Source organism: Phoxinus phoxinus (genome assembly GCF_949152265.1).
Source record: "Phoxinus phoxinus genome assembly, chromosome: 11".
NCBI classification, from domain to species: domain Eukaryota; kingdom Metazoa; phylum Chordata; class Actinopteri; order Cypriniformes; family Leuciscidae; genus Phoxinus; species Phoxinus phoxinus.
The window spans coordinates 32,256,230-32,282,145 of NC_136886.1; the positions used below are offsets into that span (position 1 = coordinate 32,256,230).

The 25,916-nt window shown below is 40.2% G+C and overlaps 3 protein-coding genes across 11 annotated transcripts in view; 1 reads left to right on the top strand and 2 right to left on the bottom strand.

Moving 5' to 3' along the window:
* The window catches only part of trak2 (trafficking protein, kinesin binding 2), a 30,414-nt gene extending 26,636 nt beyond the window's left edge, over nt 1-3,778 (top strand). For all 4 annotated transcript variants that reach the window (XM_079628570.1, XM_079628569.1, XM_079628572.1 and 1 more), the window contains one exon: nt 1,031-3,778. In XM_079628570.1, the coding sequence (XP_079484696.1) occupies nt 1,031-1,802 (772 nt within the window). In that variant the 3' untranslated portion in view covers nt 1,803-3,778. The remainder of the gene's footprint in view (nt 1-1,030) is intronic.
* Nucleotides 3,779-3,826: 48 nt separating this feature from the next.
* Nucleotides 3,827-14,086, bottom strand: trim25l (tripartite motif containing 25, like). Of its 6 annotated transcripts, none has more exons than XM_079628573.1 (20): nt 13,285-14,086; nt 12,074-12,169; nt 11,702-11,935; nt 10,601-10,760; nt 10,462-10,527; nt 9,239-9,277; nt 9,119-9,157; nt 8,997-9,038; nt 8,858-8,914; nt 8,703-8,786; nt 8,556-8,615; nt 7,815-7,883; nt 7,664-7,723; nt 7,515-7,586; nt 7,374-7,433; nt 6,915-6,986; nt 6,772-6,789; nt 6,610-6,675; nt 5,236-5,301; nt 3,827-5,122 (listed from the first exon to the last, which is right to left on the bottom strand). In XM_079628573.1, exons 1-20 carry the CDS (start codon nt 13,936-13,938, stop codon nt 4,548-4,550), a joined length of 2,589 nt encoding a protein of 862 aa, XP_079484699.1. In that variant the 5' UTR covers nt 13,939-14,086; the 3' UTR covers nt 3,827-4,547. The 6 variants fall into 6 exon arrangements, with proteins under 6 accessions (XP_079484699.1, XP_079484703.1, XP_079484700.1 ...); XM_079628577.1 differs by having other exon boundaries at nt 8,703-8,771; nt 8,858-8,911; nt 13,285-14,040; XM_079628574.1 differs by having other exon boundaries at nt 8,858-8,911; nt 13,285-14,040.
* Nucleotides 14,087-19,473: 5,387 nt separating this feature from the next.
* The window catches only part of sema5bb (sema domain, seven thrombospondin repeats (type 1 and type 1-like), transmembrane domain (TM) and short cytoplasmic domain, (semaphorin) 5Bb), a 72,680-nt gene continuing 66,237 nt past the window's right edge, over nt 19,474-25,916 (bottom strand). The window contains exons 17-22 of the mRNA XM_079629692.1: nt 25,626-25,844; nt 25,016-25,186; nt 24,211-24,348; nt 24,089-24,127; nt 23,791-23,999; nt 19,474-22,762 (exon numbers count right to left, since the gene is read on the bottom strand). Of these exons, the coding sequence (XP_079485818.1) occupies nt 22,601-22,762; nt 23,791-23,999; nt 24,089-24,127; nt 24,211-24,348; nt 25,016-25,186; nt 25,626-25,844 (938 nt within the window). The 3' untranslated portion in view covers nt 19,474-22,600. The remainder of the gene's footprint in view (nt 22,763-23,790; nt 24,000-24,088; nt 24,128-24,210; nt 24,349-25,015; nt 25,187-25,625; nt 25,845-25,916) is intronic.

The following is a 25,916-nucleotide window of genomic DNA, read 5'->3' on the forward strand; positions in this document are numbered from 1 at the left end:
TGCTTTAAGACAAAAGACTCTCAAATCAGTCTTAAATCTGAATCAGTTCATTAAAAAGAACCAGTTCAAGAGTCATATGTTGATAAATCAGAGAGGTTGATGTTTTTGCTGCGTGCAACCAGCAAAGTTAACAAAATATAAAAGTATATTCAAAATAAATGATGAAAAAATAGAGAAAAACTTCTTTTTTTGTATATATCATAATCATTTTCTGAAGCATTGCAGGATATACTGCATTATATATGTTATATATTATTAATTTATTATATATATATTCATTATTATTATTTTTACTTTTTACTAACCTTTTCTCATCTGGGCTGGGCTTTCTTGTTTGTTTTTTAATCACAAAAAAAAATGTTTGGCAAATGTAAAGGCTCCTTCACACCAAAAGTGAGATGAATAAGCCTCAGCTGAAGGAAATGCCGCTCAAACAAACCTTCCAGCTCTGCTGCCATTCTGGATTGCAGAAGAATAGGACGCAGGAGAAGAAAGTTCAAAGTTTAAAGTTGCTTACTTCAGCAATAAAAACAAATGTTGTGTGTATCTATAGTCATTTTTGCTTATTAGTATAGTCGAATTGCATCATCAAAGGTCAGCCACAAACACATTGCTTAATAAAGGGAGATTAAATGTATAAAGTATATTTGTGTTAACATATTTAACTATTGGTTTGCTAATATTCTGAGTTTGCATTTGACTGTTTTTAATCATTCTGAGGAATGCTGAATCTGTGCAAGTGAGATGAGTAAATGTCTGCTCACATTTAGTCTAGAGCTACAATAAGTATGTTCACACACACCTCTGCACTCACGATTTCTCTACATGAGGACAGGAGAGCTCAGTTTATACATGGGAAAACAAAGTAACTTGCATTACTTATTTGGAAAAAAAAGTAATGTGTTACTTTACTAGTTACTTGAAAATGTTATCTGATTACGTAACCTGGTTACTTGTAATGCGTCACCGCAACACTGGTTATGGATTAATCTTGTTGATTGTATTCCTGTGTTTTGTTTCTGTTCATCAGCTCTGCCTGTAGTCCTTCTGTCAGCGTTAACACCCCGAGTTCTCTCCGGACCGGTCCCAGTACTCCAGTGACACCCTGCAGGTTGAGTCTGGGTGATTGTTTCCCGGTTCGCCGGCCTGCAGCGCCCCCTGGTGGTCTCGCCAAGCTCCTGCTGGAGAAAGGCATCTCTGCTCAGGGTCCCGTCGCTGTGGCGGAACCTAAAAAGCCTCTTTCTCTCCGTCTTCTTCCCTGCACTCCTCCAAACTCCCCTTCCCACTCCCCATGCCCCTCCCCGGTGCCCTTCGACTCCCGATCCACCTCTTCGGACAACTTTCTGGCATCCCGTCCCGCTGAGCTCTTCCTGCAAGACGTTTACGGGCTGAAACTCGGTCGTGCCTCTCGACCGGATCTCCTCAGCCCTGAACAGCCCCCTCACGGCCAGTCAACCAAACCGGACCGGCACGGTGTCAAGCTCGTGGAGCATCTGCGCAAGCTAGGCTTGGATAAAAAAGTGCTCCAAGGGTCTGATGCCGATGGTGCCCATCCACAGGAATCTGCCACCTTCCTAGCAACAGGAGGCGGCAGCTTATTGGACGGGCTTAGGCGAAATCAAAGTCTACCTGTTATGGTTGGCCGCCGTTGCGCATCCGTTTCCAGTCCGTCTTTTCCTGTCCCGCCCCCTCACCCGACATCACTGGCCATTCCCACTCCACCCTGGGGGAACCCAAACGAACCGCGCCGCACACGTAGACCCGCCTCCCTTTCTCAGGCCCCGCCCCACCTGCATAATTAATAAGCATGTGGGAGGGGTCTCGGTCAGTTCCCTTTCCTGCCACCCGTGAACAGACCAAAAGAAGCTGAAAGACATTTAAGGTTGTTTTTAAAGCACAAAAAAAATGAAGGGAAAGTGTTGATGAAGATTTTAAAGGCCTTATCATAGCACTCAAGAGGAAATACAGACTTCTAATACCATTCCCCCCCATCTTCGTTTCCTTTTATGGTTCATCTTCACCCCTTTATCCTTATTTACTCTCATTAACACTTCATCGCACTTCTGTTCTGTGTATTAACTCATGAGGCTGTGGAGTTGTGAGGTTGCGGAGAGCAGGAAGGAATACGTACGTGTAGAAGGATGTTGCATGTTGGATGGAAGGAAGGAAGGAAGTTTAAAGGAATGCTATTCTATAAAGTACTGGGAATATGAAGGTTTCTGTAGGTTTATTTAGAATTTGATTCCTCCTAGTGAATCATATAAACGGGATTGAGCGGATGAACACAAGAATGGATTACGGAAGTGAAATGAATGTTTGCGTCTCCACAGCCTCAGTTTAGGAGTTATTTATTCAGCCGTTCCTGAGAGTTTCTGTCCAGTCTGTCCTGCGTTAGACACATTTAGTAGAACATCTACGGCCTGTGTTGTCTTTTTTATTGTCAGTATTTCTGCATCATTACAGGTGTAAGTGGAAGGACTAACCAAGATGTTGTGTCCCTCATCATTATAGTGAATATGGACATAAGCTTCTTATTTTTTTTGTTTTTTGCACTGAATTATTTGGTTATTGGGAGAGTTTGTCACAAAAGAGCACATCTGGATTGATTTGAGTTATTCTAAATGGTGTATTATCTGAAATTATATTCAGGGACTGTGTATTTAAGGGAAAGCGTGATCTGTCCATATGTACACTTGGAAGGCATCACTGCAGATTATACTCTTTTAAGTTTGGCTTAAGATGAATATGCGACGTAAACATTAATTATTCTTGGAGTTTGATTCTTTTGATCACTGATTTATGCTCCAGTTTCCCATTTATTAAGAGTCGGATACATTTTGTTATATTCTATTGTCATTCTCTTTTGCGTGTACATCCCTTAAATATAAAACATGCAAATTGTATTTTTAGTCAATACAGAATCCCTACTAAAGTAGCCCTAGAGATGGTCTTGACACTTTGCCCATGACCTTTGACCCCTGAATGAATTCCAATTGTGCTTCCTTCTTGTCATCCTCACTTCTTTTCTCATTTTATGCACTTTTCATTTTAACCCATTAAAATTGTGTTTTTAGTAAATAGGCATTACATGTGTTATCTAACAATGAGGTAAAACTAGAGTATGTTAATAGATTTATCCTGAGCGATATCTACTATGATTTACTTATCCGTTCATTTAGGATTTATTAATAAATATTTCATGTTTTTGGTGGAGTTTGAGAAGGGACTCAAGATTCAAAGGCCTTTTTGGGTTTAAAACCAAAATTATTTGTCTTATTTGCCTGAATTGTAATTTTATAAGCTAAAACTTGTGTTTTGTGTTTGTGGTGAACTGAACTTTTGTGCTTTTGTAGTAAACACAGTGACCGCACAGGGAAAAGCTTCAGAAACTAACAGGCGAGACATTTGTCAGCTATGCCAGTGAGCAAGAACACCAACTAAACTAAATCAATCCTACAACAGACTAATACCAGCATGCTTGCTGCATATATACATCACGAGCTTTATCTCTAACCCGAGCTGAAGTGTATGGTACTAAACGCATGATTTGATTTAAGTATCAAAGTGTCCTTATTTCCATCCTGCTGTTGATGTCATCAAGCTCTCGGCTGCCATTCAGGTCAAAGGTTAATGCTTGAAGATGATGCCATAAGTTGTGACATCAAGCACCAAATGATAGTAACCCCAGCCTTGGTGTGTTCTCCTGTGTTTAGCTGTCAGATCCCTGTATCAGCATCATTATGTTGAGTTTTTTTTATAATAAAACAAACAAAATCAACTTTGGTGTCCCTGACATTTCATATTAAGGAGTTTGAAAACTACACATGAGCTAAAAATGTGCTTTTTATTTATGTTCAAGTATATCGTAGTAACAGTATGATTCATTTCCCTCATTAAATTGTGCATAAGTTACATTAGTTTGTTTTAATGTATATTCATAGTTCATTTATATTAGTAATTATTTGCCATAAACATACAATCCTGATTAAAAACTGAGAAAATATATCCAAAAGATTCTTTTTTTTGTACCATTTTTGCATTTTGACATGTATATTTTGACAATTAAGGTACAATATGTAAGATTTTTGTTTTATATAACTTGCACAGTGTGATATATTTCCCGCAGTTGTGTACTTACAATATCCCAAAAGTTCCCAAAGATTTTTAATTTCAGAGAAATTCCTATTTTAAATAATGTCAATAACTTTGTCACCTGTCAATGACGTAATATCTGCGTTATCCCTGGTTTCCGCTCGTACTGCCATAGTAACCATGGCGACAGACGTGGACAACTGCGTTACATCTAGCGACACGCTCACACTGTTGTTGTTTCGTTCAAACATTATGGACCATGACAAGCAGACGCAGGAGTTTGAGGCAAAAGTCGTAGGTAACAGTGAGAATTTGACCCAAATCTAAAGTGTGACCAAAAAATAATTGTCTTACCAATAGACTTGATTTTCTTTATCCCCAAAATATAGATTTTTTTCCTATTGATTTTGTGCTCCTAATGTTTTTTTGTTTTTGTTTTGTGAGATTTGCTCCGTTCACAAGGGACAGATTTTAATGCTGTCTGACGTGGAGCTGAACTGACCCATGGCGAAGTCAAGCCCGACGCCGACCCCACACCCGACCCCGAACGCAGCATACAGCGGGGATGGGAACGACCCGTGAAAGACATGCAGAGGAACCAGCCCGTCATCCACACTATAGTAACTCAGAGTCCCAGCGGGCCGGTCCAGAAACACCCCTACACGGGGACTGTAGTTCACAGGGATCTCCTCCTTCTGATTGGCGTGCATGGCAGCGCAACACGTGTCTGACAGCTCCAAGCTCCACGATTGGCTGTTATACCCAAGCCCAGCCCCTGACTCCGCCCCTTTGCGAGGCATTGAGGCACTGGCCACACCCAGAGACGAGCCCCGCCCCCTCCACTCTACCTCCCAGTAGCAGCGCTCAGAGGAGAGCTTCTGGACACACAACACCTGTGTCCAGCAGTCGAAGCGCTGAGAGAGGTCAGGGAACGCCTGGGACGTCTGATGAAGAGTGGCTACGGTGTCCCCGTCAGACAGGACCAGGCGCCGGTGGGCTGTGTTTGGGTCCAGGGTCAAATCACAAGCATCTAATGGAGACCGAGAGAGAGAGAGAGAGAGAGAGACAGATGAGAAGGAGAGTCTGGGAAAGATTGGAAATAGATAATAGAAGATAATCAGACGTCATGAGGAATAAACTCACATTGCAGGAACTCGTCTCTGGTCCTCGGCTCTGGGGCCTGAATACTGTCAATGTTAATTTCTCTCACTGTAAAGAAATAATAAGACAAAACCAACAAGCTGTAAGAAAATATGATCATTCAAATATTTATAAAAATATATATCTATCTGTTTGTGTGTGTGTGTCTATCTGTCATTCTATCTAACGGTCTTCTTTCTAGTGTGTCATCATCTGTCATTCTCTATCTGTCATTTTATCTGTGTGTGTCTCTTTGTCATCTATCTATCTATCTATCTATCTTCTTTCTAGTGTCATCTGTCTGTCATTTTATCTGTGTGTGTGTGTGTGTGTGTGTCTCTTTGTCTGTCATCTATCTATCTATCTTTTTTCTAGTGTCATCTGTCTGTCATTTTATCTGTGTGTCTTTTTGTCTGTCATCTATCAATCTATCTATCTATCTTCTTTCTAGTATCATCTGTCAGTCATTTTATATGTGTGTGTGTGTGTGTGTCTTTGTCTGTCATCCATCCATCCATCATTTTATCCATCCATCCATCCATCATTTTAACCATCCATCCATCCAATCTTCTATCATTTTATCCATCCATCCAATCTTCTATCATTTTATCCATCCATCCAATCTTCTATCATTTTATCCATCCATCCATCCAATCTTCTATCATTTTATCCATCCATCCAATCTTCTATCATTTTATCCATCCATCCAATCTTCTATCATTTTATCCATCCATCCAATCTTCTATCATTTTATCCATCCATCCATCCATCCATCCAATCTTCTATCATTTTATCCATCCATCCAATCTTCTATCATTTTATCCATCCATCCATCCATCCAATCTTCTATCATTTTATCCATCCATCCATCCATCCAATCTTCTATCATTTTATCCATCCATCCATCCATCCAATCTTCTATCATTTTATCCATCCATCCATCCATCCAATCTTCTATCATTTTATCCATCCATCCATCCAATCTTCTATCATTTTATCCATCCATCCAATCTTCTATCATTTTATCCATCCATCCATCCAATCTTCTATCATTTTATCCATCCATCCATCCATCCAATCTTCTATCATTTTATCCATCCATCCAATCTTCTATCATTTTATCCATCCATCCATCCATCCAATCTTCTATCATTTTATCCATCCATCCATCCATCCATCCAATCTTCTATCATTTTATCCATCCATCCATCCATCCAATCTTCTATCATTTTATCCATCCATCCATCCAATCTTCTATCATTTTATCCATCCATCCATCCAGTCTTCTATCATTTTATCCATCCATCCAATCTTCTATCATTTTATCCATCCATCCATCCAGTATAAACTACAAAAGATAACGTTGTAAATGCTCACATGTAGGAAAAGCAGGATTGATGAAGGGATTGTCAGTTGGTGTGTCCAGGAAAAGAGAGGGATTCACTGCACAGAGAGAGAAAGACAGAAACAGTTTTCTTCCTCCAAACCTCACCATGAGGGAATAGGAAAAGCTACAACCCAAAATCTGTCAAACGTTACCTTCTGTTGGCTCTCCCCCTACAGAGAAAACAAACACATTTATAAATGTATAAAGTATTTAAATGGTTAATTATTCACATTAATAAAGAGTTTAAACTGTAAAGTATAATTCTTTAATCATCTGCATATACTGATTGACTTACAGACACTGGAAGAGGCGGAGCTACGCCGCATCACTGACTCCGCCTCCTGTATAGTGGGCGTGGCCTCTTTCACTGATGGTACAAATGTGACGCATGTTAAAAGGTTTGAAATCTGAATTTAGTGGAAAGGTTTTGCTTTGTTTGAAACATGCCTGAAAACAACACACCATAGCAGACAAACTAAGGACATTGAGGTAGGCTACTTGACATTTAACCACAGTTCACATGAGACTATATGATCAGGAAATACCGGCGTTTATCCGGATGCTAGACAAACCAGTATGACCAGCAAAATATTTCTTGACAAGCCTTAGCTTGGTTTCTTTGTGTGTGAGTGTGTGTGGGTATATTTAGGGTACACATTTGTCCCCCTGAAGTTAGTTAGCTTTATATTCAAGCGATAGAAATCACATGTCGTCATTTAGACTGCAAAGTAAACGTGTGTATCCTTGAGCTCACCGGTGTCCTGTCTCTTCTTCCTGTTTCTGGGTAAGAGAGAGCTCAGACTCCATCTGTCCGCTGATGAAGAAGAGAATGAGGAAACTTGAGAATAAAATCCTGAACACAACATTTATTCCAGGCAGAGTGTGTGTCACTCACATTGTCTGGCCGGCTGCTGTCGGTCCGCAGCGTTTGAGCTTTGCTGTGAGGCACTGGGACTTTCTCCATTGACTGTTAGAAGGAGAACAGACACAAACATTCACAAAAGAGTGTTAAACGTCCATAATGGGACCGGAATCAAACGTCACCTTGCTCTTTGTCCTCTCTCCTCAGCCTCGGTCTGACTGAACTCAAGCTCCAGCGGTCCGCTGAGAATTGAAAGTAAAACCGCTTTAAAACATTGAAAAGCCTTCATTTAAACCTAAATGAGTGTTTGAATGAGTGTGTGTGTCATTTCACCTTGCTCTTCATCACGTGTGTTTCTGATCTGTGTGCTCTGACGTCTTTGAGAGCTTTGGTTTTCTCTTTCTATACAGAGATAACAGAATCAGGACTCAAATCATATTGATAAAACACAAAAATGAACAATAACGCATGAAGTGACACAAGGGTGAATGCCAGGATATGTCCAAGTTATTTATTTTTATTCTAGAATCAGATGGAGAGAAAAAAAAATATATATATATATATATATATATATATATTTCTGGGACCATTTAGACTAGAGTTTTTGATTAAAGTATGTGATATGTTCTCCTCTAATTCTCATTTGTATTAGTATATGAATTTATTGATTATTTAAATTGCATCTATAATATTTACATTTATAAAGTATGGTACATTACATTAAAGTTTATAAAGTATTTGAAATGTAAAGTTTTTATTTTATAAAGTATTTAAATTGTTTTGAATATGAAGATCATGGTGCCAATGTTGAAATTATAAATAAAAACTGTATTACAGTCATAATATTAAAGGAAATAAATAATGTATTATATTAATAATACATAATGGTTGAATCATTCAAAAGTAAATATATCTAGTAACACATTATGATAATGAGACTGAAGGTAATGATTATCATACTTTAAAAAATTTAATGAAAAATTCGTTATTGTTATAAAAATTGGCTAAAAAAAAAAAAAAAAAATGAAGATATGGCTGGACATCTTTGTGAGATTGGTGTAATAAGAAACCCACCCTGCTCTCTGCTTTCTCCTCTCCGTCTCCCTCGTCCTGAACTCAGACTCCAGGTGTCTGCTGAGGAGGCAAACACACAGTGATCAAAACTACACCGGACAGATGTTCGTCTTCAGCAGATGTTCTGTCTTTATTTCTCCTCCTCACCTTCAGTGTTTTCTCTTTCCTCTCTTCTTTGTGTCTCTCTCGGTCTCAGTGAACTGCGACTCCTGTCGTCTGCGGAGTGAGAAACTATGAATGACAAACTACAGAAGATCACAGACATGAGACGGGAGTGTGAGTGTGTGAGACGCGTGTCTTACTGTCGTCTCTCTCCTCTCTCGCTGGTCTTTGGGAGTGTGTAACACCTCTGTTAACTGCTGTACAAATATAAAAACTACATACAGTCACACAAACTCATTTCTGTCAGAGTAAATCATCACTTTGTGAGTAAACTGTCACCTCTTGGCTCGCTGTTTCTCACGGCTTGTGGACGCGTGTTCACTGAAGAAAGAACAAAAAAACGAATTATGGCACCTGATATTTGACTAAATTAAATTATATTAGGAACTTAAAAGTCTTACCAGATCCTCGTGTGCTTACTGACGGCAGTGGCGGGGGTCCTGAAACATACTCACAAACATTAGAAATTACAGGAAAGAAAACAAAACACAATACACTGGTTTTATTCATTGTTCTCATACCTTGCGCACGAGCAGCTTTGGATCCTTTTCCAGAAAACACTGATGAAAAAACAAGGTAAAGCTGAGGTGGTTTATAGACAAATGACAGACAAAACTGTGTTGATCATATTATTTATCATATCATTTTTGTGTTATATACACACTATCACTGGCCACTTCATTAAGTACACCTGTTAAACTCCTCATTAATGCAAATATCTGATCAGCCAATCACATGGCAGCAACTCAATGCATGTAGGCATGTAGACATGGGCTGTGTTTGACATCGCCCTCTATACCCTCATCATTCACTATCCCCTACATTACTCCACTAATACAGTTCACTTGAACGAGTGAATGAAAACGAGTGAGTGAATTCGGACACTGAGGACCCGTTTATACGTACATGGTTATTTTGAAAAACGGAGATATTTCCCTTCGTTTACACGCAAACGGAGAATTCTCCTCTGAAAACGATTCTTTCTAAAAACTCAGGCCAGAGTGGGTTTTTCAGATTTTGGAAAACTTTGTTTGCACATTTGCATGTAAACTGAGAAAAACTGAGTTTTATGCAGCCGACGTCATGTGACTATTTTCTGGATTCTGATTGGCTAACGTGTGCTTAAACGTTACACTGCCACCTACAGGTTTGGCATGCTCTTGACGGCATATACACGGGTTCATGTAAACGAACACTTTTCTGAAACCTGACAGGTGTGCACGATGTTATTTTTGGGGAGAGGGGTGAAATGTCCGTTTATGAAAATAGCCGTCCACGTGTAAACGAGTGCGCCGGAGGAGCTGCTGATTTTGCCTAGTTTGTTCTTGCTGTTTAATAATCATTTGAAACTTAGCAAACCGGCAGCTCCGGTACTAATGAAAAGATCTCGAACTCTGTCGTGGAAACTAGCATGTATAAACCTTTATTAAACAATTTAATAATCAATGTATGATATTACTCTTTATTAAACATGACAATGAGTTCACTATAAAAAAGGGAAAAAAATTATCACTTTATTTTAATATTTTGTAATATTCTTTTTTAATAAGTTTATTTTATATTGTTTTATGTATTCTTATAATTATTTTTATTCATATGACTGGCATCATTTTATCTGTCTCTGTTTTTGTTATTTATATTGTTGCATTGGCATTCCACTTTGAAATTGGAAAAACTATCAGACATGACCAAATACATTTTTTTTTGATGTTACTAAATGCAGTGAACTCAAAAATGGACTCACGCTTCATTAAGCCTCCTGTTTTCTGGCCGCTGCGGTCTGCCACCGTGAACGATGTGGTGTTGAACACTGAGGAGAGACACAGATAATGACCCTCCAGTGACCCTGTACTTGACGGCATTCGTTCAGTGTTTGTGTGTACCTGTCTTGTTGATCTTGTCCAGCTCCTGGTCACACATCTCCTCCACTTTCTCCCTGAGCTGGACAATGACGCTCCTGATGGGGTCAAACGTGGCTTCAGGGTTGGCGGTCACAGCTACCAGCTCTCCTCCCTCCAGCGGGCCGCACAGAGACTCATACGTCTGTGGAGACCAGGAGAAGGAGACGGCATCAGAGACAGTATGAAGAGATTATTCATTTGCGTCTATTAGGACCTGTTTACTCCTGGTATTAAGATGCGTTTTGGTCGATCGGATCACAAGTGGACGAATACAGGTGTAAACAGGGTATAAAACGTTTTGAGCTTGTCCACTTTAAACCACTTCCAGAGGGAGTCGAAAACACATTAGACCGGATTGCTTTAGTAGTGTAAACGCTCATGTGATCGAATGTGTTCAAACAGCCACAAAAGACTGTCTACTCTCCGTCTACTGACCTAATGAGTGAACATTATGGGAAGAGCGCTAGCCAGACGGGATTTAAACTTTGTCGACTGGAGATCTAAGTTTGGTTTGAAGATAAAAAACGTACCAAGCACAATGTTCTCTCTCCATTCTGGATTTCTAACACACACACACTTGCGTCTGCCAGAGCAGAAACGAAAGCTGACGCTCTCTGTATGTTTTTCCATTGTCTCCGTTCACGTTCATAAGTCAATTGCGCAAGCTTATTCTGTCCATTAGATCAAAAGATCTGAAAAAACCCATACATTTACCCGCCAATAGACCCTCTCCTTACAGAAATCAGGACAGAAGTGTTTGAAAGTGGAAAATAGAGACGGATTAAAACACCAGGTGTAAAGGGATTGTGTCTCCCTCGTCTACTTGTGATCCGATCCACCAAAACGCTTTAATACCAGGAGTAAACAGGGCCTTAGGCAAGTGACCTTTCTGTGTTTAAATTTATGGAAGCCCTCAAACATTGATTTTAGAAAACCCCACATGTCGCCAAAATTGATTAAACTTTCAACCATCAATGTGGTTCTCAACCCGGGGCCTTCACAAACTTCAGATCTTGTTGTGGACAATAGAGGAGCCTTGAAGTCAAAAAGGTTGAGATCCGCTGGATTAAGCCATCATCTGACCTTCAGGAAGTAGATATTGTCCTGGCAGTTGATGATCTCTTTGAGTTCTCCATCTTTGCTCTTCAGCTGTTTGACTTCGGCCTCCAGCTTGCTCACGACGTCCTGGGCCTCGTTGAGCTTCTCCTGCCCGGCGGAGAGCATCACGTCCTGGAGAAGATCCAGCATCCGCTGCACTGACTCCTGGAGCTCCGACAGGACCGCATCCGCCTCGTCCCGCACCGCGTCTGAGGACCGCTTCACACACACACACACACACACACACACACACAGTGAGGATCCTCCAGACTGTGATCTTGAGCAATGGAACTCATAAAACCAACAGAATATGCATATATAATGTTGTTGTGTTGTGGGAGTGTCATCAATATTTACCGTGAGCGTGTCTAAGACTTTTCTCATGTCTTTCAGTTCTCTCTCTCTGTCCTGGAGTCTCTGGTGGTTCTCAGACAGAACTGCGCCCAGCTCTTTCTAACTCAACAACGAAGATCAACACACAAAACAAGTGTTCAGAACAGACTGGAATGTGGACTGGAATGAATATGGAGTAGAACAAGACTAGGTCATGAATACTAAACACATAAACACAGCACTTGATGCGAGAGTTAAAGGTGAGTCATGTTCTTCATACAGTGGCAGTGAAAGAAGAGCATTATGAATGATGTCACTGCCTTCCTTGCATGCATGATCATTTTCCAGACTCACTGACGTTATGACAGATGTCAAAAATATAGTGTCCTCAAAGCAGTTGTTATTCAACTGGAAAAAGCTTGGCATTTGTGTACCTTATAGAAAATTGCTTAATCAGCAAATTAAATTGCTTTAATAAGAGAGGCTTGTAACCTGTATATTTGTATATTGTAGCTTTTGAAAACAATGTGGCCAATAAACATTTGACACCTTAATGTTCAACAGTATTATTGATCTGACTGCACTTATGAGAACTGAACTGAGCTGAATGATGACATATTTTTTGCAGAACTGATATGAAATTAACTAATTTAATATTTGATGATCATTACGACTGAACTGAATCAGCAGCACTGAAGTGACTTCAGTTGAACAACAGCCAAAATGAATAACAGTATTGTATAAAGCGCTATAGAAATAAAGGTGACTTGACCTATAAAGTAGCCTGAAATGTCCTTTACATAAAACATGCATGTGTGTGTGTGTGTGTGTGTGTGTGTGTGTGTGTGTGTGTGTGTGTGTGTGTGTGTGTGTGTGTGTGTGTGTGTGTGTGCGTGCGCGCGTGCGAACGTGCGTGTTTGCGTGCGTGCGTGTGTGTGTGTGTGTGTGTGTGTCCGTCCTGGTAAACCCTTCATTATGGAGGCAAAATGTCCCCACAAAGATTGGCAATATCCGAAATCATTGTCCTCTTGGGGACATTTTTTGGTCCCCATGAGGAAAACAGCTTATAAATCATACTAAGTGTTGTTTTTTGAAAGTATAAAAAAGCAGAACGTTTTCTGTGATGGGTAGGTTTAAGATTAGGGGATATAATGAACAGTTTGTCCAGTATAAAAATCATTATGTCTATGAAAAATCCCCATAAAACATAAAAATCGTGTGAATGTGGTTCCCACCTGTTTCTCGGAGCGCTCCGCCTGTGTGGACAGGCTCTCGTGGCCCTTGTGCTGGTTACTGGTGCAGAGCCAGCACACGTACATCTGGCACGAGCGGCAGAAGAACTCCTGCAGGTACTTGTGCTCGGGGCAGATCTTCTGACTCAGGTTCCCGGTGGGCGCGATCAGCTCGTGGCTCTTCAGCTTGTCCTGCAGGTCGTGGGGCTTCAGGTGAGCCTCGCAGAACGATGCCATGCACACCAAACACGTCTTCACGGCAGCCGTGGGCTCCGGGCACCGGTCACAGGGCACGGCGGAGGATGGCAGGGGTTTCAGGGCTCCTTTGCTCCGTGTGCGCGCGCGCTCTGACGCGGAGGATGCCGCGCGCCGCGCGCTCTTGATGGACTCGCGCCCGGAGGTGTTCAGGGTCCCGCGCCGGAGCTGCCCCACGGCTTCAGCCAGCATTGTGTTCCGGCAGAGAGTGGGACGAGGGTTAAAGGCCTGCCGGCATTCAGGACAGCTGTAGGTTCCGCTTTTTCTGCCTTCATTATCCCAGTAATCTGCGATACAATCCTTGCAGTAACTGTGGCCGCACGGGATGGTCACGGGGTCAGTGGGCAGATCCAGACACACGGGGCAGTTAAACTGCTCCTCTGTCCATACACGACCACTCATTCCGAAGGTGTAAATTCAAATTAATGCTAAAATATAATAAAACTGAATCTAGTCACACACACACACACACACCTGTGTTTCAGTGTGAAATGTCCCAGCTGTGAGAGTGTCTGTCTGTGTCTCCGGTTTGACTGGCTGTGTGTGAGACACTCACTGAGCAGGTTTGGGGAGAAAAGCAGGCCCGAGTTCAGTGCATTCCTCTTCATTTGCATTACAAGTAGGCCTATATTTAATTTAGAAAGTAAATGAAAGAATAAAGCCAAATCAAGTAGGCTATAATAAATAATATATCCTCTGGGGAGAATATTTGCCTTTGCAACATTTGGCGTCATACTAGACTGTTGCCAGGGTGTTGCTATGCGGTTTCCGGGGTAGGCTAAGTCAAAAGAGTCCATCCTCAAGTATCTGAGTTCCTTTTTTCCAGGTGAAAATCTTAAGTCGAGTTAGTTAGAGAAATAGCCAGCATTTTAGTCACTTTTAAATATTTGCTGCGGGTTTATTATTTTTCCACGCGTTTTTTGCGTAAATTGTGCTTAAAATTTCGGAGTAACTACTTTTGTGAGAGAAAGTATCTCACCATTTTTTCATCAAGTGGCCCGTATTATTGGCTTCATAACCAGTGTTGGGGAAAGTTACTTTTAAAAATAATGCATTACAATATTGTGTTACTCTCTTAAAAAGTAACTAATTGCATTACTTAGTTACTTTTTTTAGAAAAGTAATGCGTTACGTTACTTTTGCGTTACTTTTCTTCCCACCTGGGCTGAGCTTGTTTTTTTATAACACAAAAGTTATATTTGTGGGCAAATGTAAAGACCCTTTCACACCAAAAGTGAAATAATAATCCTCAGGCTGAAGGAAACGTGTACAGAAGAGGAAAGCAAACAAGCAAACCTTTCTATCTATCTATAGTCACTTTTGCTTATTTAACTGAATCATCGAAGGTCAGAAGCAAGTACATTGGTCAATAAAGTGAGATTAAATGCATAAAAATTTGTTTTATTTAACATATTTAGTTATTGGAGGTTTGCATAGTATTCTGATTCTGCATTTCTCTGAATTTATTCATTTTGAGGAATATTGCATTTTTTTGTGCAAGTGAGATGAGTAAATGCTCACATTTAGTTTAGAACTACAATAAACATCATGTTCACACACACACACACACACACACACACGTCTCAACATGAGGACAGGAGAGCTGTCAGTCAATAAATGGGAAAACAAAGTAACTTGCGTCACTTATTTGAAAAAGTAACTCAGATATTTTGTTGTAAATTTTAAAAGTAATGCGTTACTTTACTAGTTACTTGAAAAAGTAATCTGATTACGTAACTCTAGTTACTGGTAATGCATTTCCCCCAACACTGTCTGTAACATAGGCCTATTGCATAATAAACTGTCAATGGAGGGACAGAAATCTCTCAGATTTTATTCAAAAGTGTTTCATCGTTTGTGTTTTGAAGATGACCGAAAGTTGTATGGGTTTGGAACGACATGGGGATCAGTAATTAATGACATAATTTTAATTTTGGGGTGAACCCTTTAAAATAGCAAATAGTTCATTTTCAAATAAAAAAATTAATGATTACCACTACCGCCTTTTTCTTTTCTTTTTTTACCAGCTGTCGATTTTAAGGTGATTTTATTTATGAAATTTTATGATATTGAAATAGTGTGTACTTCATACTCTAGTTCCCTAACTATCAGCAATAGTATTTATCAAATAGGCTACTTATAAATGGTAATAAAGTCTCTCTCACTCACAAATGCATGTTAATATATGCAAGCGGTCTATTTTCTAGTTCCTCATCCGTTTCTCTTCCTTCATCCGGTCTCCCCAGAACTAACAATCAATCACACATGTCGGTCAGAAGCCATGAATGACTGAATGTAAGAGTGACAGCAGAGGGCGGTGTTGAGCTTGTAATTTCCACATCGCCCACCGGACCTGGAGGAAACAGTGTTACTGGCTCAGATGACGCTTGAGAGAAAACAGCAACATCAATACTGGTTAAGTTCATTCAAAGTCATGCCTGTGAGATGATTTAAATATCATGCTGAAATAAAAGTCCGGCTAAAATGCCTTCCATGAATCTACATCAGCCATTTAATAACGAGTTTAAAGAACTACACATGTAACCCATTATCACAGTTTGGCTAAAAAAGCTCTATAACAGTGTAAAAGTCATTTCTATTCTACAGAAGAAGAACAAGGTAAAATATACATATATTTGATCAAATATGCCAGGAGGCCTACATAAAATTAAGAATAATTTTAGATTCAACAATGAATTCAGACAAAGCATTTTTCCTGCAAAATGCTGTTTCAAAATACACTTTTACAATAAAAAAAGAATATAAATTATGTTTTTTGTAATTCATTTTTTATATAGCATTTAAAGGATGTTTCCAGGAATCACTGCTTTGATTAATTTATTATGGGGATTTTACCAAACAGGATTTTACAGAATCTTTAAGCACTCTTAACTCATGTTCTGTGCAGCTCACATGACTTTTACTGTTTAATATGCTAATTTAATAGATAACCTATATAGGTGAATTCAGGTAAACTGAGCAACGACAATGCCAGGTAGGCTACTTCAGGAGTGTCTAAGTTCCCTCTGCTTGCTCCTGAATTGTGCTTTTGAAGATTTGAAGCTAAAACACACACTCTGGGCCCTATCTTGCACCCAGCGCAATTGACTTTGAACACCGACGCATGTATCATTCCTATTTTGCACCCGCGCACAGCGGACTTTTCCCTCCACAGACGCACGTCGGTAAATTAGGGAATGAACTTGCGCTCGCGGGGGAGGTTCAGCGCAAAGAGAAGGCGTGTTCCGGCGCAAAACTTCCATGGTGCTATTTTCCAGTTTTAGAAAGCAATTGCGCCATTGATCAGGAAAAAAACAGTCTAAAGACAGTGGCGCGTTGCGCGTTAGTGATATGGTATTTTAAGGGCGCGTGCTTGGCCATAATGTTAACGCGCATCCACTTTGATTCTCTAATATAAACAGATGCAGCAGTTTTCATTTTTGCAAATCATACATTATTACAAGGAAAAATATTAACACACGAGGGAAATCATTGTTGTGTCCGTGAAGATGTGAAAAAGATCTATCTAGATAAAAAAAAAAAAAAAATCTAGATTAGGCTACACATTTACCCAAATTATACGCCTGTTTAACCGAAGCTAATTTGGGTGGGTTTCTCCCATCATCCCCAATGTCACTTCTCTGTGTTTTACAGCCCTGACGAGAACGTCGGTTTCCTCGGCTGTGAACCGCTCCTGGCGTGCGCCGGCAAATCCGCCGTTATAATAGCGATCCGCCGTGGAACAAGCGCGTCTGCTCTTAAAGGGAATGTGAGATGGCGCTCTGATTGGTTTATTTCACGTTACGCCCAAACCACACCTATGAATAATGAAGCTACTTCAGACCAACCCCTTTTACATTTGCGTCGGGCGCAAGAGTCATTTATCCCGCTGGGAAAATAGCAACAGCGCCGGGATCCGCCCACAAAGTTACTTGCGCTTTGCACTTTGACACTTGCGTTTCAGATCGTTAAAATAGGGCCCTCTGTGTTTATGTGATAAATGATAAGGAGCGCTTCTGATGGGCCCTGTAATAAGAAGTCTAAATGATGTTCCAAAGCAATTAATAAAGCGCTCTGAATGGAGATTTATACAATACATTTACTGTTTACTCATTTCACAATCTACATATCACAGAATAAAATGAATCCATAAATAATCAGGCATGTTAATGAGTCTTTATGTCTGCTGAATCTGTGAGGAGTCAGATAGTCAATAGTCTCTGCGCAGAGATCATTCATTCCCACAGCAACATGTTTTACTCAGTTTGTGTCCGTCTGCAAACTGAGGCTGATGAAATCACACCGAACATGTCCTTCAGGGACTTTCATAACCTATAAAAGATATCTTTACTCGCACCAGCATTATGTGTGTGTGGAGCGAGTTCATTACATCTGTAGAATCGAAATACTTTGGCAATATAATCAGCATTTCTTAGAATCCGCATGATGTTCTTGAGAAGTTTCTTGTTCGTGTGAGAATGGTGTGTGTGTGTCATGCATGTCTCCACATCCGTGATCTCCTCAGCTGATTTCTACATAACATGCTCATCCCGACTGCTCCAAAATCCAACATTCACTCCTCGGATATCAAGAAATGTCAGGGTTTCCTTCGTGTTTTGGTGAAATATGTGTATTTTACACAACAATGAAATTTGATTTGACTGTTTTTCAGGATTTGTCCTCTGAGCAGCTTTCATTAGTGGTGTATTCTGAGGTCTGCTGTGATAACTCTCTCCAGCTGCTGGGTAATGCTTGGTTTCCTCCCATTAGAGAGGAAAACCTCCAAACAGCAAACAGCTCATTAAAAAGCCATATCACTTACCCACTGTTAGAACCGCAGACATCATTCATCAGAGCGACTGAAGTGAAGACTCGACCTAGAGAACACGGCGTAGAGAACACTGACGCTCTGTGATCAACTCTACACGACCACTAATGACCAGAGTTATTCATCATTACCATTCACACCCAATACACAACTGCAGATGTGAACGGGATAATGTTCAAATGAAAAGTCGGATGGACGGACGGATGGATGGACGAATGATAGATAAGAAAGATATATATGGATGGATGATGGACAGATGATAGATAGATAGATAGATAGATAGATAGATAGATGGGCAGAAAGATAGATATGGATGGATGGATGATGGATAGATAGATGGACAGAAAGATAGATATGGATGGATGGATGGAGATAGATGGAGAGAAAGATAGATATGGATGGACGGACGAAATGATAAATAAATAGATGGACAGAAAGATATAGATAGATGGATAGACAGGTGGATGGATAGAGGGAGGGAGTGATGGATGAACAATGGATGGACAGAATGATAGATGGACAGAAAGATAGATAGATGGATAGACAGATAGATGGATGGACAGAAAGATAGATAGATGAATAGACAGATGGATGGATGGATAGAATGATAGATATATGGACAGAAAGATAGATAGATGAATAGACAGATGGATGGATGGATAGAATGATAGATATATGGACAGAAAGATAGATAGATAGATGGATGGACAGAATGATAGATATATGGACAGAAAGATAGATAGATGGATAGACAGATGGATGGATGGATAGAATGATAGATATATGGACAGAAAGATAAATAGATAGATGGATAGACAGATGGATGGATGGACAGAATGATAGATGGACAGAAAGATAGATAGATGGATAGACAGATGGATGGATGGACAGAATGATAGATGGACAGAAAGATAGATAGATGGATAGACAGATGGATGGATGGATGGACAGAATGATAGATGGACAGAACGATAGATAGATGGATAGACAGATGGATGGATGGATGGACAGAATGATAGATAGATGAACAGAAAGATAGATTGATGAATGAATAGATAGGAATGATGGACTGATGGATAGACAGACAGATAGAAGAAAGTCAATTGTGGTGTTTTGACACCCAGATGGATATTTATTTATTTATTTTTTGCAATGTACAACATAGAAAAACATAGAAAAAGTTCACAGTGTATAAAGGCAGTGATCATGTGTTGTAAATGTCATTTTCTTTTGATTGCATAGAGAACACGTCTGCATCGAGAGAACGCAGCATCCATGCAACATCAGCGAAAGAAAGACAGCGGGTCAGCGAGTGTCCAGCTGTACATTAAACTTCATCTGGGCTCATAGTAAAGAATTAACTAAATATTTCATAAAACTTATATTTTCATTGAAACTGCTGGACAGAAGAAAAGCTGTCATACACAAGTTACTTCTTTCATTGTCTTATGTTCGCTGTGGAGTTATAGCAGGAAAAATACCCGAATCCATCAACAACAAAAAAATCATCATTTGTGTATAAATATATAATGCCAGCTACAAATATACATATAAACGTACATCCCTTTAATAACATCCCCAATAACACAATTTCATACTGCCATGCTCCAGTAACAATTGATTTTAGAAGAATAATTAACCAATTAAACACTGTCATTATTTACTCATCCTCATGTTGTTTAAAACCTGTGTGACTTTCTTTCTTCTGTGGAACAGAAAAAAGTGTGAGCCACTCTTTTAGGCAATCTTGTCCGAATACATGTGCATGAAATCTGAGAGCTTTTAGCAAATACGGAATATAGTGTATAAGTCATACTCATATGGACTATTATGACACTTTTATAGTTGTGTTTTGTGCATTGGGGAGCTTGATAGGCCACTGAACACTTCACTGTATGGAAAAGAGCAGCATGAACATCCTTCAGAATCTCCCACTTAAAGGAATACTTCACCTCTGGAAAGATGAATGTGTATTTAAAATGGGTCATTTATGTAGTAGAAATGTGAAATTATTTTTGAATTAGGAGCCTTCTAGACTGAGAAAAGCCAGAAAATGTATTTGTGGCTCATGTGGATGAAAGACAACAACTCCCAGAATGCACTTGCTTCACTGTCCTACGAGGACACTCCCAAGCCACGCCTACCGGTCAGAGCGCAGTTAAACAAGGCTATGCTACTAGTGAGTCTCCGTGACGAGTCTGCCCGGGATTTCGAGATTGCCCAAAATGTCCGGGATTCGGCTTTAGCGTTCTCCAGTCGCCATTCCTCATGTTTACTGCGGCGAGCGGGACGAGACTGACGGCCGCGGGAGAACGGCGCGAGGCCGGTGGCGGGATTACTGATGAGCGGCACCTGTGAGACGCACCGTCTCGTATCTCTCACGGAGGAGCGGGAATTTTCTTAGCAATGTTAAAACACACATTAACCGATCACTTGTTTAGCGTTCATGTAAACACTACATTCAGATTCACCAATCGGGAGGAATTCAGTGAGATTGAAACAAAAGGTGTGCGTGTAAACAATGAATGCGACTGCAGAAAGCAAAAGCCGAATCCCAGACATTTTGCACGATCTCGACGGCCGGACGTCCGGGAAAAAGAGGATGGTAACCGCTACTACTCAGCTTTCTCCACAGAACAAGAGCCTGTTAGCTTAGCTTCCTAATAAAAGATGGCTGACACTATTTGTACATGCGGATCTAGCGCCTTCTACTGGCTGTAGTCTCTAGCATCTGGACAAAAAAGCCTCCGATGACGCAAAATATGGGGGGGATATGAGGGAGGGAAGCACGGTAATTTGAAAATACTACAGGTTTTCTACTGATACAAAGCTTAATGCTAAATCCTGAAGTATCCCTTTAAGACAAAGACACTGCTGGCAAAACCATTGTTTTTTCATGCACTGGTCAACTGAGATTTTTCTCCAGGCTTAGCTCCGAAATACACATTTAAGTGTTTGTTTCATTACACTTTATCCATTTGCATGTGTAGATTTCAATTACAATAAATACCTGTTTTCTCAAAGCAAACTTTCCTGTTTTATCTAGATCTATATTCTGAAGGTTTTTACAGAAGGGTTTGTTCAATACATCATTTAACAGTTTATTCCTAAAAAAAAAATTCTGACAGTTTACAGTATTTTCTGATTTATATTATATAATTTAATGTTTTACCCTAATCACCTGTAGGGTGAACGTGATTTCCAGGAACATTTTTCTGGATCTGGATCAACATTCCAATCAACCAATCAGATTTGAGGGATAAATTTACAGTCAATATCAAGTTTAGGCTTACAACAAGGCTTAGATGCTTCTACATCATTCTTATTCACCTATCATTTCCCACTGATTTTAGGGATAAGTTTAGAAAAAGGGATAGGGTTAGGACTATGTTTATATCCCGCCGACCTCACCGGTAGTGTCTTGCCTTGGGAAAAGCCATGAATGTTTGGAGTAACATGAGGATGAGTAAATGATGGCAGAACTGTCATCATTTGGGTGAACTTTCCCTTTAAAAAGTGCCTGACAGACATATTGATACTGGTGAACATATGTGTAAAAGTGTGTGGACGGCCATATATCCATTAGCTCAAGTCTTTTATTGGACGGTGAAGATAAAAGTCTGCACTGTTCGACCGGCGTGACGTTAACCAGTCGCATCACCAGTAATCCTGAGTCCATGTATCTCACATCCACCGCTTGAGTTCTGGAGCCGAAAGGACATAAACCAGGAAAAAATACTGGAAACAGATGTTCAGGCTTATAGTGAGACGTCACAGCTGCCTGGAACCCTTCATACTCTATAGACTCAAAGCGAGTTCTGCGTTGCATTTTTTTCAATTGTGAAAAACAACACAGACGCCAGCGCACAGAGCAGTTCGTCACCATTCAGTTTTGAGCTTCACGTGAAAAGCAAAGACGCCAGAATTCCTCCCGCTCCTCTGCGTTTTAAGAAGTGTGCATGCTTTGTGAGTGTCAGTCTGTAGTTATTACAACGCATGTGATCAACTGAACCCGTGACTTCCAGTTTGAGATGACATTTAGGAAAGGAAATGCTACAAGAAAACTACATGGGCCCGTCTTATCCGAACAACAATCCTTTGCGTTTTCCTGCATCTTTTTGAGATGCTCGACCTTCCTGTGGATCCATGCATTCTCCAATGCACCTGCATGGACGGGTAAGGGTGTGTACCCGTGGTCACACACCCCTGAGAAAGCATGATGTGTGTCTTTGTGCATCAGCTGTGCATGTAGCTGCAGGGCGGATCCATGGAAGGAAAGTCGTACTTGCCCAGAGGAGACGGGTAATACGTGGTGGCGTAGACGTTGGTCTGTGGCAAGGCTGATGGGAAGAAGTTGCAGCTTTCATCAGGTGGAAGCAGGTTGTTCTTATTCAGAGTCTGCGGGGAACAGAGGGAAAGCACAAAAGGTGAGCTCACGGATGTCGGAAAGTCTCTTCAATATTTCAAAGGCCACAGCGTGTTTTGCATCATGCTGCAGCGGTCCTCTGATGTCAGCGCTCCGAGGGAAGAGATGCAACCGGAAAATGAAGAATGATAGATAAGACGGATTTATAGAACGAGAGACATTTCCTCCGAGACAGATCAGGGAGAGTCGTGGACCTCAACTGCTTCAGATACTGATTTTACAGCAAATATATACACAAGACCAGAATTATTCATTGAACATAAATATAATAATATAATGTATATAAAAATATAACTATTTAAAAATATATTATTATTTAAATTATTAAATAAATTATATATTCATTAATATAATGTACACATATATACAGGTGACACTCGAAAAATTTTAATATCGTGCAAAAGTTCATTTATTTCAGTAATTCAACTTAAAAGGTGAAACTAATATATTATATAGACTCATTACATGCAAAGTGAGATATTTCAAGCCTTTATTTGTTATAATTTTGATGATTATGGCTTACAGCTTATGAAAACCCCAAATTCAAAATTAGAATATTGTGAAAAGGTTTTCATAAGCTGTAAGCCATAATCATCAAAATTATAACAAATAAAGGCTTGAAATATCTCACTTTACATGTAATGAGTCTATATAATATATTAGTTTCACCTTTTAAGTTGAATTACTGAAATAAATGAACTTTTGCACGATATTCAAATTTATCGAGTTTCACCTGTATATATACAGTATATATACACCAATATATATATTATCATTAACTTTACAGACCAATATTCACAATTAAACATTTTAGTTCCTTGAATCATAGGACTTCCCTTTAATGGTTTAAGCCTATTTTTTTTTCTATATTAACAATGCATGATTATATTATAAAAGCATTTTATTATTTGCACTTATCAGTGTTGTGGTTGCAAACACTGAAAGTTTAATACCACTGCACAAGAGATACAGAGAGACAACCGGTGGCATGATGGGATACCTTGAACTCCATGGGTGTGTATAAGTCGTTCTTGGGCGCACAGCTGTTCTCTTTATAGTGTAAGTGGTTGGGAGTGCTGGGATGAATAACTGCTGATTCTTGAGGAGGTTTGCGGAGTCTCTGACAGTACACGTACACCAGGACGGACAGCAGAACAGCTCCCACAAAACAACATGCGCCGGTCAGCACCAAGTGGAACAGAGAAAACCCTGCAGGAGACAAAACCCAATGTTTACCTGCGGTCAATAGCCACATGAAAACCTCAATGCGGTTTGATTTTTTTTTAAGTTGCATTTACCTCCACAGCTTGAGTTCCTCCTCTGTCCCTTTGACAGCACTAGAATTAAGAAAACGATGTGAAACTGTACTGTAGTCTGAGATGCCAGGCATGATTTAAGGAGAAGAGGGAAAGGCACTAACCTGCGCTCTCATTGGGCCGACACGTTCTCTGATCTGTAGAGTTTCCTTGGCAAGAGGAGTTTATTTCACATAAACGGCCGCGCAGCTGCTGCCCCTCCTCATTACACTCCGCCCACTCTGACCACGCCCCCCACCCACCTGACATCAACAGAACACAAATGTGTTATCATTAGTTATCATGAATGAGTCATAGAGTATTTAACTCTTTCCCTGCCATCGCTGGAATTTTCCGGCAATCCATGTTTATTATGTTTTGCTAACAATAACACAATTTTTTAAGCTCTTTGTTCAAATGCTTTTTTTAATTAAACGCCAACATTTTCTTTTTTCTTAAAAGTACTAAAATAGACATTAATGAAGCTGTAAAATGTTAAAATTGCATTGTTAAACTTAAGTTTATGTGTCTATGTGGTGTGTTTAATATGCTTTAAGACAAACCATGTGCAAATTTATAAGTCGACAGCATTGCTGAGTATTTTCTCCTTAAAACTGCAGTGAACCAAAGACAGTCTCAAAAACACGGTTTGAAATCGCTGGTGTTTCTGACGTCACAAACTACCTTGTAACCAATCAGATCAACGTGTGATCGTCAACCAGTGGATCTCTGAGCTGAGTGAGTGAGTGGAGGCGGGCATCATTTGCATATTCATATAACTGCATATACTAAATGAGGCAAGGGTGTAGAGTTACATTGAAGCTATTTTAAGGAAAAAAAATTAAATATGTAATTTTGGTGATCAAAGATGAGTTTTAAGGGATACTATTATTGAACACAGGGGGACTTTAAGAGAAAGTGTTTTCTCACCTTCACACTCGTGTGTGTTACAGAGAGCTTCCTCCGTGTGCAGACCGATGCAGATATCTCCAGAATGAGCAGGCGTGGGGTTAGAGCAGGTACGAGAGCGCTGGTAGTGACCGCCGTCACAGGAAGAAGAGCACTGGGACCAGGAAGACCAGCATGACCACGCCCCCTTCACTGAAAAACAACACCCGTTCTCACAATACTCCTTGCAGCAAGACTTTTAAACTCAGTTATTACACAGCTCTCTGGAATACTTGGTTGTGATTGGTCAGCTGGACATTATCCCTTACTTAAAGGGGATGTCTATTGCTATTTCATGCTTATTTACGCTGTTAAAGAGTTGGATTCAAATGCTAAACATGGCAAAAATTTTAAAAAAAAATGAGTTGGACATATGACGGTATTTCTGTGCCAAATACACTCCTTCAAGAATCGTTTGTTTTTGGAGAGAATCAGTACAGCATATCTGTCTTTTACAAATCTGATCAAACTCTTCGGAGATATGAAGGATGCAATACTACTCTATAGCTGCTCAAGATTAACATGAGAAACGGTGTGTGTTATGTACCCCGTAATAACAGGACATGAGTGAGATCTGTCAGAGGAGACTGACCTGGGCATGGCTGAGAGTTGCAGTCCTGATACTCGACGGGCGCTCCGCTGCAGGCGAACGGCGTGCTCTTCCCGTCCGGAGTGGCACAGGAGCGCTTGCGTGTGCGAAAGCCTTTGGAACACTCTTTGGAACATGCAGACCACGTTTCCCACGATGACCAGGCGGCTCCTTGCACTCGTGTAACGGGTCGACCCATTCTCAACAAGTCCTCAACCAGACCTACAAACATAAAAGTGTACGTATAGGACGGCTGCACGACTAATCAAAATCACTTTGGGTCGCTTTAACGTG